Source organism: Dermacentor andersoni, chromosome 11, assembly GCF_023375885.2.
Source record: "Dermacentor andersoni chromosome 11, qqDerAnde1_hic_scaffold, whole genome shotgun sequence".
Taxonomy (NCBI): Eukaryota; Metazoa; Arthropoda; class Arachnida; order Ixodida; family Ixodidae; genus Dermacentor; species Dermacentor andersoni.
Genome location: NC_092824.1, coordinates 53,038,008 through 53,050,213, shown reverse-complemented (window position 1 = coordinate 53,050,213; position 12,206 = coordinate 53,038,008). Strand labels below are relative to the sequence as shown.

General features: G+C 45.9%; 1 protein-coding gene across 1 annotated transcript in view; it reads left to right on the top strand.

The window, feature by feature from the left end:
* Positions 1–11,749, top strand: part of LOC126517634 (uncharacterized) — a 30,250-nt gene extending 18,501 nt beyond the window's left edge. Inside the window, exons 3-5 of the mRNA XM_055064795.1 lie at positions 1,138–2,059; positions 8,396–8,768; positions 10,303–11,749. Coding sequence (XP_054920770.1) covers positions 1,138–2,059; positions 8,396–8,758 — 1,285 coding nt within the window. The 3' untranslated portion in view covers positions 8,759–8,768; positions 10,303–11,749. The remainder of the gene's footprint in view (positions 1–1,137; positions 2,060–8,395; positions 8,769–10,302) is intronic.
* Positions 11,750–12,206: the final 457 nt, after the last annotated feature.

Sequence of the window (12,206 nt, the reverse complement as noted above, 5' to 3'; positions counted from 1 at the left end):
GATAACTCAATTCTAGTTTATGAGCCTGTCTACTCGAAGCCGCGGAAACTACTTGCACAAAAGATTGAAATCCAAAATGGACTCATTAGGAATTCACAGATTATCTTTATAGCCAATTATCTTATGACCCACATTGCAATTTACAAATTCGAGCAGTGGACTTCGCAAGGCGGGTCCCCTTGGAACGAATTCTCAGGACGACACCAGTTGCGAGATATAAATCGGAGAAATGGAGAAATGCATTGCGGAGAAATGCATTTGGCGTCCCAGTTACTTGTCTGCTTAAGTGCAAGAAACGACGTTTCGTTAAGAATTTAACTGCAATGCCAATGCATTTCTTCGCAAAGTTCGGGAAAATATTTGTCGAAACTGGTGTCACCTTGAAAATTCGTTCCAAGTGTTTCCGCCTTGCGAACTCCACGGCTAGATTTTGTAAATTGCACTAGGGGCCATAATGTAATTAGTTAAAAACATAATTAGGGAATTCTTATCTCAATTTCAATTTTTTGTAGAAGTATCGTCCGCCGTTTCGAGTAGACCAGCTCATGAACTAAAATTGTGATATCTGACAAAGGCAACCTTTAAATATTTTTGAAAGGTTCCTTGATGTCGAACTACGATTGGAAATTACGTGCCTATGAAAGCGATTTTCGTAGCTGAGAGTTTAGCTGTTTTCTTGGACTTTGTATTGCCATTAGTTAAGATTAGACAAAATTGAAGTTGTTCTTGAAGGAACGCGAAAACGCTCTTTTTAAGTGAGTAGAATTACGTATCGTTTTCAAATGACTGCTAGTAATTGGGAAGGGAAATGGTGAACACCACCAGGGAAAAGGCCAAACTTGCTTCTGGTTGAATTTTGTGCCGGAACCTCAGCCCCTCATTTCGATATGACCTCATGGATATGAAATTGTTTTTATTTTCATTAACGCTGGTTCATTGACGCGATAGTTATCGACACTTTGTGGATCTTTGGGAATATGGTGTGGTCCTCATTTGTTGAAACAAGTTCTCTTCTACACCTTTAGAAACATCGTTTTCTGTTTCTTGCATTAGAATGCATTGGATCTCTAAAGAGCTTTCTACTTGAGGCATAATTTTTCAACAAATAACTTTTTTTTTCTCCCCATGTGTTTGCAGCATGAGCACGGTCACCCTCTTCGCCGAAGTCATCACACGGAGTGACACACTACGGCGGCTGAGACTACCTTCGACGACATGCGAATGTCTTGCGACATTAAGGAATTCAACTCTCCAGCTTCCGGATCCCCAAGCTGCGAAGTGCATGGAGTCCTTGTGCCAAGGCCTGCAGAAACAGAGCTCGACGCTCAGCCGGCTCTGCATTGACATGCGGATTTTCGCAGAAGCAGAGTGCCACTCCTTCTTCCATGCAGTCGCGGACAACAAGGCACTGAAGACGGTGGTCGTCGACACCTTGCCCTGCATCGACGGACTCGACAGAGTCTCCAGAACTATCCGAAAACGGGGACTCAATGACCGCGTTGTCGTCAAGGGACAATGCGCGCACGACAACACAAGGCAGCTGCAGCAATGCCCACAAATCTGCAATGCAACCGTCGATACGGTGATGGGAACTGCCAATGTCCTGCATTTATTTATCCCATCTTTACGCGTTGTCAGTGGTTGCGATCACATCACTTCGCTGCGGGTTCAATGCTTGGGCTGCGGAATCAATGAATATTCCGCCTTGACAGCATGTATAAGGGGCTCTACCGCACTCACTGAGGTAGACATAGACATGAATCCCGCGTGGATCCTTGGGACAAGCCCGGAGCTTCGGGAAGTAGAGGGAGAACTGGTGTCAGCTCTCGCTTCTAACATCAAGCTAGCCAGAGTCAACCTCAAGGGTTTCCAGCTGTCCTACGACGACATGAACGTGCTCGCGCGAGCCGCTAGCAGGAGCCTCAGCCTCATTGAATTCACTCTGAGTTCTGCGTGCTTCCTTTACAACAGTGATGATAGAATAAGCTGTCCTCTACACGAGACCCAAGCGTTCCTCGAAGCATCCGACCACAAGGATGGCGCGCTGGCGGACATCATGGTATGACTCTGTCGTAACTATTTTTTTTTTTGTCTGTTCGCCATCACAAGGGTAATGATAACCTGTTAAAGACAGCGCACGCACATGACTGTCCACATTGAATATTCTAGGAAAGTTACTACGCAGAACTCTTGATTGTCATTAGCATACTGCGTCATAAACGCCACCATTATCCATGATCTGCGCATGTGCACTGATACTAGTAACGTTGCTTTGAAGACTGTGAGTACTTGCAAATTTAGAAAGCTAAATGCTGTCATAAAAGGCGTCACAAGAATGCTCAAGGCTACAACAAGGCGCAGACAAATGTACGTATCCTCCATGATTCACATGTTAGCTGAATGATAATCTCGCCTGAGTTCCCTGTGGGAGACTCCGTGGGACTTAACGGAATTAATCTTGGTACCGACTAATCAGACAGTAAGCTTTGCTTGGCCGTTGCCGCATAGACAGCAGCACACTGCGCGTCTCTTTGCCTGCACCTTTAATGTAACGAAGTGCATCGTTAAGTCTCCCATATGTAAAATATCCCTTCCGGCACTTCATCCAATTGACCTTAACTTTCCCCTTACATTCACGTAAAGGCGCTTGTTCGAGGTATGCGAGTTGTGCATGACCAAATCACCAGGAAAGGTAACTGCGAGAGCGGTTAAGTACTCGAAACTGGGTGTGGCACAGCGATTTATTTTTTCTTTCGACGTCCCAAGCCACCTCGAAATTCCCAGCTTCACCATTTGTCTAAGCGCGAAGAAAAAAAAATTACTACGCATCTCCACAGCTGACCACACTGGAATCTGAACTCCGTGCCACTGGAGCAATGTACATTGCAGAATCGAACGCGCTAACCACTAAGTAATCGCGGTACATCGATGATGGGTAATTAGTGCCAGGCTTCACGCTCCAGGCTGATTGTCAAAGGAGTGGAAAATGCTCATGCATTTGGTAGGCATTTCTGTCTGGAGCGGCTGAGCAGTAGGGTGGGACTAAAAATTAATCTGGAGAAAACTAAAGTAATGTTTAACAGTCTCGAAAGGGAACATCAGTTTACGATAGGTAGCGAGGCACTGGAAGTGGTAAGGGAATACATCTACATAGGACAAGTAGTGACTGTTGATCCGGATCATGAGAGTGAAATAATCAGAAGAATAGGAATGGGCTGGGGTGCGTTTGGCAGGCATTCGCAGATCATCAACAGCAGGTTGCCATTATCCCTCAAGAGAAAAGTGTATAGCAGCTGTGTCTTACCAGTACTCACGTACGGGGTAGAAACCTGGAGGCTTACGAAAAGGGTTCTACTTAAATTGAGGACGACGCAACGAGCTATGGAAAGAAGAATGATAGGCGTAACGTTAAGGGACAAGAAAAGAGAAGATTGGGTGAGAGAACAAACGCGGGTAAATGACATCTTAGTTGAAATCAAATAAAAGAAATGGGCATGGGCAGGACATGTAATGAGGAGGGAAGTCATTAAGGGTTACGGACTGGATTTCGAGGGAAGGGAAGCGTAGCAGGGGCGACAGAAAGTTAGGTGGGCAGATGAGATTAGGAAGTTTGGAGGGTCAACATGGGCACAATTAGTACATGACCGGGGTAGTTGGAGAAGTATGGGAGAGGCCTTTGCCCTGCAGTGGGCGTAACCAGGCTGATGATGATGATTTCGTAGGCGAGAAGGAGCAGCACTGCAATGCGCGAGGATTACATTAGGTGGGCATTGGAAAACAATGTGTTCTTGATAAGATGGCGGTGTCCTTTTCGCGATGTTCCTCGTTGTTCTCGTGAAAACAGCGTCGGCGTAACAAAAGAGGCCTTACGTGACAATGATGACGATAAGCCTCAAACAAAGTACATAACCACTATAAAAGATCCCCCGAAATTTAAAGGTCTTTGTGGAAAACAACCTGTATAGCATCGTCAATGATGATGCTCAACAGTGACGTCTAAGCGTCAAACGTCGCACGCATATCTCGAAGGGCCGCACTCCGCTGTCTCGCTCCTCGCATCAGTTGTATGAAAGATGTTGGTTCCCAACTCTGCTTGAAAGTCTCAGGCGGGAACTTCGAAGCGAGTCACCGAGCCGTAAAACCATGAAGCGTTTTAATAGCGCAACGATTCCTTCACCGGCGTACTACATGCTGATACAAAAGCCACATTAATAAAGCGATAGAAGCAGATTTAAAATTGGGAAGACATTTGAAAACCACGCTGGAGTGACTAGACGTTGCACTAAGACGTTCTGCTAACGAACGAAGGAAATACGAACTGTGTCTCTTTTACACAAAACAAATGAAAAAAAACCGATTCACCAAGTTTACCTGAAGTATATTTAAATGCTAAAGCGTTGAATGGTCTCGAACAAAAGAAAAGGTTACCATTAGCTTTTGTAATAATAACTGCGAATATAAAGCTCTCGAAAGCCATGCAGTTTACTAAATAAACATAGGCTACTTCGACGAGACCAATACTAAGTCTAATCAGAGGCAAGTCATTGGTAGAATCATACATGAGGCCGCACGAATGACCTCTGAGGACGAATTAATCCGCACGCTTGCTAACAAATATCTTCCAGTCGGCTCAGGGCGGTCTCCTGTACATCTCGATTACCAGGGCCAGGCCAATTCCTACCTGGATGCAGAGTTTGGCGTTGAGGAGATTCGTAGCGTTCTACATGGACTCAATGGTAGATCCGCAGCAGGACCTGATGGCATCTCCAACAAGGCGTTGCGAAATCTGGATGAAAAATCAATCGCATACCTCACAGAGGACATTAATGAAATTTGGAGGAATGGAACCGTGCCATTACCTTGGAAGACTGCTCTCGCAGTACTCATCCCCAAACCTGGCAAAACACCTAGTGTTGATAACTTGAGGCCCATCTCGCTTACATCCTGTGTGGGTAAGGTAGCGGAGCACGCGGTCCTGAATCGACTCTCCCGGTTCCTGGAGAATAACGACATTTACCCCCATAGTATGGTAGGATTCAGACCAGGCCTATCCACACAGGATACCATGAAAATGATTAAGCATCAAATCATAGACAACGACTCTAGCGACACTCGGGCCGTTTTGGGACTTGATCTTGAGAAGGCGTTCGACAGCGTTCTACATTCGCATATCCTAGCCTCGATATCTCGACTCAATCTGGGTGAGAGATTTTATAACTACGTTAGATCGTTCCTCTCGGATAGGAAGGCTACCCTCCGGGTAGCCGATCTCGAATCACCACTGCTGGAACTTGGCGAGAGGGGCACCCCACAGGGCTCAGTCATTTCCCCCTGTTTGTTCAATATAGCCATGGTCGACCTAAGCAGAAAGCTTCTCGAGATTGAAGGCATCAAACATACTATGTATGCTGACGATACAACTATATGGTGCACAGGAGGCAATGACGGTCAGGTTGAGGGCGCCTTACAGGAGGCCATAGACATTATCGAAACCTATCTCGAACCCACTGGTCTCAGATGCTCCCCCTTGAAGTCTGAACTTTTGCTGTATAGTCCCAAGAAACGCGGCCCGAGGCCCAAGGGGTGGACATCGTTGGAAGACAGAGACATTAACTTATATACAAGAAACGGTTGCCGTATACCCAGAGTCAATTCAATCAAAATCTTGGGCATGATCGTTGAGTCAGGGGGTACAAATGGCAAGACTATACGCAAGCTAATTGCTAAAACTGAAAGTGCTGTTCGTTTAGTTCGGAGGGTATCAAATCGGCATCACAGACTCAAGGACGATAACCTCATTCGACTAATGCATGCCTTCGTTCTGTGCCACTTTAGATACGTGGCAGCCATGCATCGATGGAAACGGGCAGAGCGAGATAAATTGAATGCACAACTTAGGAAGATTATTAAGCGGGTTCTCGGGTTACCCGTATACACTTGTACAGAGCGCTTAATGCAGCTTGGCATTCATAATACTCTTGAAGAGATTGCAGAGGCCCAGGAGCGCGCACAGCTAACTCGCCTCACAACAACGAAGGCAGGGAGATCCATATTGGAAGAACTCGGATATCACCCCGATAGAGTAGCGGAGGAGTTCTCTGACGTTCCTCCGTCGATTCGTGAGAACATTACGGTCGCGCCAATACCTAGGAACATGCACCCCGATCATAATCGCGGTAGAAGGAGGGCAAGGGCGGCCAACCTCCTTAAGCAAATATACAGTGATCAGCGACAGGTCAGCTTTGTGGATGCCGCTTCTTGTAAAACACGTCGGGCGTTCACCATCGTCGCTGTTGATGGTCGGCAAGGAATCACCAATGCTGCGTCGGTTCTGACGAAGGACTCCGAAATAGCTGAACAAATGGCTATTGCACTAGCCCTGCTGGATAGCTCACGGGATGTCATCTATAGTGATTCAAGATCTGCAGTCAGAGCATTTGAAAAAGGCACCATTTCCAAACAGGCCCTCAGACTTATTGGGGGCAAGGCAATCACGCACCACTTCATTTATTGGTTTCCCGCACACCAGGGTCAGATAAAGGGTGCTCCTCCCAACCTCAACGAGTCGGCTCACGGGGCTGCGCGTGAACTTGCCCACCGCGCTACCCTCGACCCATCGGAAGCCGACCTCCCAGAGAACAGGGACACGCCCTCCACCTACAACGAAATTACTAAACACTACTATCTCAGCCGTAGAACCTACTTTGTTCCTCATCCGCGCCTCAATAGAGCTTAAGCATTAACGCTCCGTCTACTACAAACGAATACCTATCCCAATCCGTCGCTTTTACATAAAATCTATTCGGATATTTACACCAATGCTTCCTGCCACGATTGTGGACAAATAGCCACGTTAGACCACATGCTCTGGCGGTGTGCCCGGTCACACTATCATCGGTAACAGTTCGGCCAGATGGGAGGCGGTTCTCCGCAGCCCTCTTCTGGCTGACCAACTCTGGGCTGTCCAGCAGGCCCACGATGCGGCCGAGAGGCTCGGCCTTCCGGTTCCCACGTGGGAGCGGCCCGCTTCGTGAAGACTCACGACCTCCAGGACTTCATTAAAGTTTTACCATACCATACCATACTTCGACGAGGGGAGTCTGAGAATGCTAAAGTCTGTTAGTGAAAATAGGTCGAATTTAATAACATGTTCAGCATCTCGTAACATGTGACCTTAGATGAGTAGGCACATGGCTAATAAACCTTCACACGCTACCTGATGACATCAGGGCTGCCAGATTCGAGACCATCGCCATTGGGCAAAAAAAAAAGGGGGGGGTATGTTAAACATCCGTACACAATAAGTGGCGCTGGCTAACACTCCTACGGCCGCAGATCAAGTAACTATGGGGACCCAAGTTATTGGCCGTTGTGCTACAGCCACGGCCGGGTCATGGCTGTAGCAGAATTGGAAGTCCAACGCAATGCTAGCGTTGCGGGTCAGCTCCCAACGGCGACACGTTATCGTGTCGTCCACTTCAATTTCCCTTTTTCTTGAGTATGGTGCACATTTCAACTGCTAATTTTCCCAATGCCTTCCGAATATTATATATATATATATATATATATATATATATACATATATATATATATATATATATATATATATATACAGGGAGAGAGAGTATACGCGCTAGGCAAGAGCAGTACCGATTCGTTGGAGACACGATTCATGACAAGTATTTTTAACTAAACGGCGAATGCTTCAAATTACGTAGGTCTTGACCGGGGTTGTATCGGCTTAATGTTTAATTACACCACCAAGCTATCGTGTCCGCAGATCGTGGTTATCAGCTATCGTGGTTACCGCTGCTATCACGATGTCGCAGCACGCTCGTCAATCACGTCGGATGCTTGCGTCAACTGCGCACATGCCAACATTTTTTGAACGAATATATTACGTACTTTGGTGGAGTGATGAAATCGGGAAATTCGCAAGCTACAGTTGGAATCAGCTCGCACAGCAGTGATTGGAGATCGCTGTGACAGGCCTTCGTCCTACAGATGGCGTAAAAATATACTGATGATGATGATGGTGACGAAGATGTTTCTGCACTTACAACGGCGTTCGCCTGTAATGTTTGTTTGCTCTGTGTGAAATCCTGTGGTTGCACTGGATGGCGCTTAACGTTAAAATGCTCATAATCACATTGCGTAGACTTCATATCGGCAATCTACGAGTTTATTTCTGCGACGAAGCAAGCGATGCTATGATCGAGACGTCGCGTTGTTTTTATAGTATATGCACGGCTACCTCCAATTTCCTTATCGATTCCACGCGCTAGCCACTTCAGTTCCGTTTTCGCGTACACTACAGAAGTGCTTGGAGCGGTTTACTTTCGCAGGCCCACATTTCATTGGCTTTCCAAACCGTGGCTTATCTCTGTGCACGCAGGAAGTGGCCAGGAAGAACGCATCCGCCGTCTTGGACGCTGCAGACTTCGTGCTGGGCGAACAAGATGGCGTCGAAGGTGCGCGCGCCGTCGAGCTGATGCGTGACCACCCGCGTCTCCTCGAAATGGTGATGGAAGATGCTGACGTCACTAAGGCCGAAGCCAAGGAGAAGATCCGCAGTGCCCTGATTCGCGTCCGCAGCAGTAGCATTGACGAATTTATGAGAATGACTGGCGTCGTCAAGGAGGCGGTGCAGTGCCTCAGTCATCCCGGTGCCAGGAGGCTTCAGCTCGCCGACATTGGCCACGACTGCTGGCTCCACATTCGTAGTTTCCTGAAGATAGCGGACGTCGTGTCACGTTGAGCCAGTCCAGGTCGGTGAAAACAATCTAGCAGCTTTTTTATTTCGCCGTCTGCATGGGGTCGGGGCTTGAAGGAATAGCTCGTTTAACACAGCATGACGAAAGCGAATGTGGCTGTCTATAAACAAGAAATGAAAATGACACGAATTTTTCGTAGATTGCTGAAAAGGAATTCGACAGTAACTTGCGAAAAAGTTGTTACGTTTGTCAAATTCCTGCTACGGGCATCATTAGCCTTATGACTTAACTGTAAAGCTGAGATTGATTTTTCTATGGTGCACGATATTTGCTTTCATAGTATAAAACGCACAAGCTCAGAAGGCGAATATATCATAAATATCCGATATCATCTTCGATAGTACTTCAGTCACGTGGCAGATAAAAAAAATATTAGCGTCTTATTTGTGCCTTTACTTCTTTTCATACACAATAATATAACTTTTAATGACATCACTGACAACCAGATTGGTTCCACATGGTCGGCTTTCTTATTGATTCATAGCTGTACAGGTGAGAGAGTACACACCGAATGTCTTCGGCATGTACCATATAAAAAAATACCAACAGCGCTAAACGAACCTACAGCATGTTTCATACTAGCTGATCTGCAGACTGCATTAGGGTTGATTACTCGGGAGATCTGCGTACCGTGACGTCATAACGCGGAAAAGTGGCACAGGGGATGCGAACGTCGCGACGTTAGCGTCTCGTGTTCTGTCTCTCAGTGCTCTCTTGTGCTACCACACAGGGCCGCGCAGTGAGTAGCTGTGTAGGACATCATTAGGCATTTGATATAATTTATTTTTCATAAATTAACTTGCTAATGGCCTTCTCCCTTTTAATAGCACCCGCCGTGGTTGCTCAGTGGCTATGGTGTTGGGCTGCTGAGCACGAGGTCGCGGGATCGAATCCCGGCCACGGCGGCCGCATTTCGATGGGGGCGAAATGCGAAAACGCCCGTGTACTTAGATTTAGGTGCACGTTAAAGAACCCCAGGTAGTCGAAATTTCCGGAGTCCTCCACTACGGCGTGCCTCATAATCAGATAGTGGTTTTGGCACGTAAAACCCCATAATTTCATTTTTTTTTCTTTTAATAGCGCCTTTATTTTGAAGGCAGGCAAATTACCACAAGTCAGAGGGAAAAAATGGAAGCGAAAAGGGCGAGTTGGTGGTCGTTCATGCTTTCTTCTTGCTCTATATGTATACAGTACAAAAAAAGAGACCGCAAACAAGGAAGGTAGTTATAATGCGCAAACTTAAACTGCCGTCAATACTGTCATGACATACAGACACAGATGGAACATATAAGGTTCAATTGAAAGATTAGAATTCTGCAATAGATATTTCATTCGTAGCTAAAGCAGAGCTTTTGTAAGCTACAAAGAGATGAAATATCACGACCTCTTATTTTGAATGAGTTATTTTCTACACAACCCGCAGTGTGACATTGAGACGACTTAGGGTATTCACACATTTATATCATTTTCGCTTCCTCGTTGTTAATGCTAATCAATAAATGTTACCAATATCTGCTTCATTCTACAGTGTTCCGCTGGAGAGCTTGGCAGACTGAGGGGAGAGGAAACCAAGCTGGCTCCTCCTGCTGGCGTCGAAGTGCGGCTGTAAAGAGAGGCTGTTACGTTTCAACTAGTAGGGCTCGGTTGTGCGCCTGTTGACTTTTCCCACTCGTTACATCACCGACCCAGGATGCTGTTAGGAAGCCACTGAACACCGTTTGCCATCGCCGATGTGGAAGTGTTTCAGCGTCAATGTAATGTGTTTTGAGGTGGTGGCGTTGAAGCAGTGGAGGAGGCGTCCGGTCGTTTTCCTCGTATTACTTCACATGACATGGACGGCGATTGGAGTTTGCTTGATACGTGCCAATTTTGGAACGATGGCGGCGTGCGCATCTTTCTTTATTGACGCCGATTTCAGCTCTGAAACAAAGCTTAGATGTATATCTCTCTCACCCGATACAACGTTCAGCTGTTGTTTTAATTTGTATTGTGCACTTCGGAGCGAGTGATTTGAGGCGCTTATTAGACGCCAGTGTTCTGCAAAGTGATGTTCATGGTTTTATTGGGGTAAATAGTTGCATGCAATAACGCGAACGTGCGTCTTTCAGCGTGTCTACCACCATGTGTTCGAGTGCAGAGATCAATCTCATACTTCTGCATCACCCTGTCCGTAAAGTGTCAACTGTCACGCATTCAGAGTTGCGTTGTATAATTGTTATCATCATGCCTGATGAAAGTAAGAAATAATCCATGGGTGTTTCCGCAGTGGAGCCCGAGCTATTATTCAGAGCTGGAACAGTTGCTACAAACAATGAATGTGAGAGACTGGAGACAAGAACTTGAATTTATTTGAACTTGAATGTCACGGAGTTTCGTTTATTTCATTTAACGGATTCTCATTCCTTTTAAAGCATTTTATTTAAGTTTCTTTTTACACCGGGGAAAAGTCAAGTATACAGTGCCATGCACTCGACATAAACTGTCAGGTATAGTTTTATTATAGCCCTTATTCCTTCGGTGTGTAATGCGACATCGACAGTCAGAAGGCGTTTTGTTCTTCAACTAGAAATATAAGAGTATGTATAAATCTGATCTTTAACCATGCGTTCATACTCCTGTGGTGGAACTGAACGGACAGTTAGCTTCCCAGACCGATAAGAGTAGTGATGGTAAGTATAACCATGTATCGAGATTGCCTAACTGATTACGACGACATATTCACACAGTGGATGTTGACGGCATGTAAATTGGGGGCGGAGGGTAGTGAAGGACTAGGCGCACTGACAATTTCTAGTAATTTTGCTACCGTACAGTTCGTTTCGTTCACGCAGGAATCACTCACCTTGTGTTAGTAGCAGAATGTCATAGCCACACTGGCACGTAAATAAACTGGAGAACAAGTTCGTTGTCGACAGATTTGTGTTTTTGTTGCCTGTAAGTAAAGATTACAATAAATGAGCGTGTCATGGCAAAAAGACTGTTTGTGGTCATTTAATAAATAACATGCATGCTGTGTATACAAGAAATGCAGAAATTTAACACTCCCCGGGTTAGTTTATTAGGAAAACATAAATAACCCAGAATGTGAATGGCAAAACGGCGCCGCGTTAGCTCAACTGGTAAGAGTATCGCTTGATCCACTTTCATGTCCTTTAGTTTATCATTTTTTTAATTCAATTAGTAAGTGCAAGTGATTTATCCTATGTTTTCCTTGTTGGCTCTTATGATTTGGGTAATAAAAACCGGGCCTCTCGGTTCCCTTTCTTCTCGATCATTACATTACGAGGGTCTGGAATCCGGCGACATTGATGCCTTTAGGTAGCTTGTGTGCGTTTATAGGCCGGTTGCCGTCACCCAAATAGATCACGTAGTCGTGTCGCCTGCGACAAAACGGATGTTCCACATCCGACGCCTAGGTTCGTGAGTGGTGGC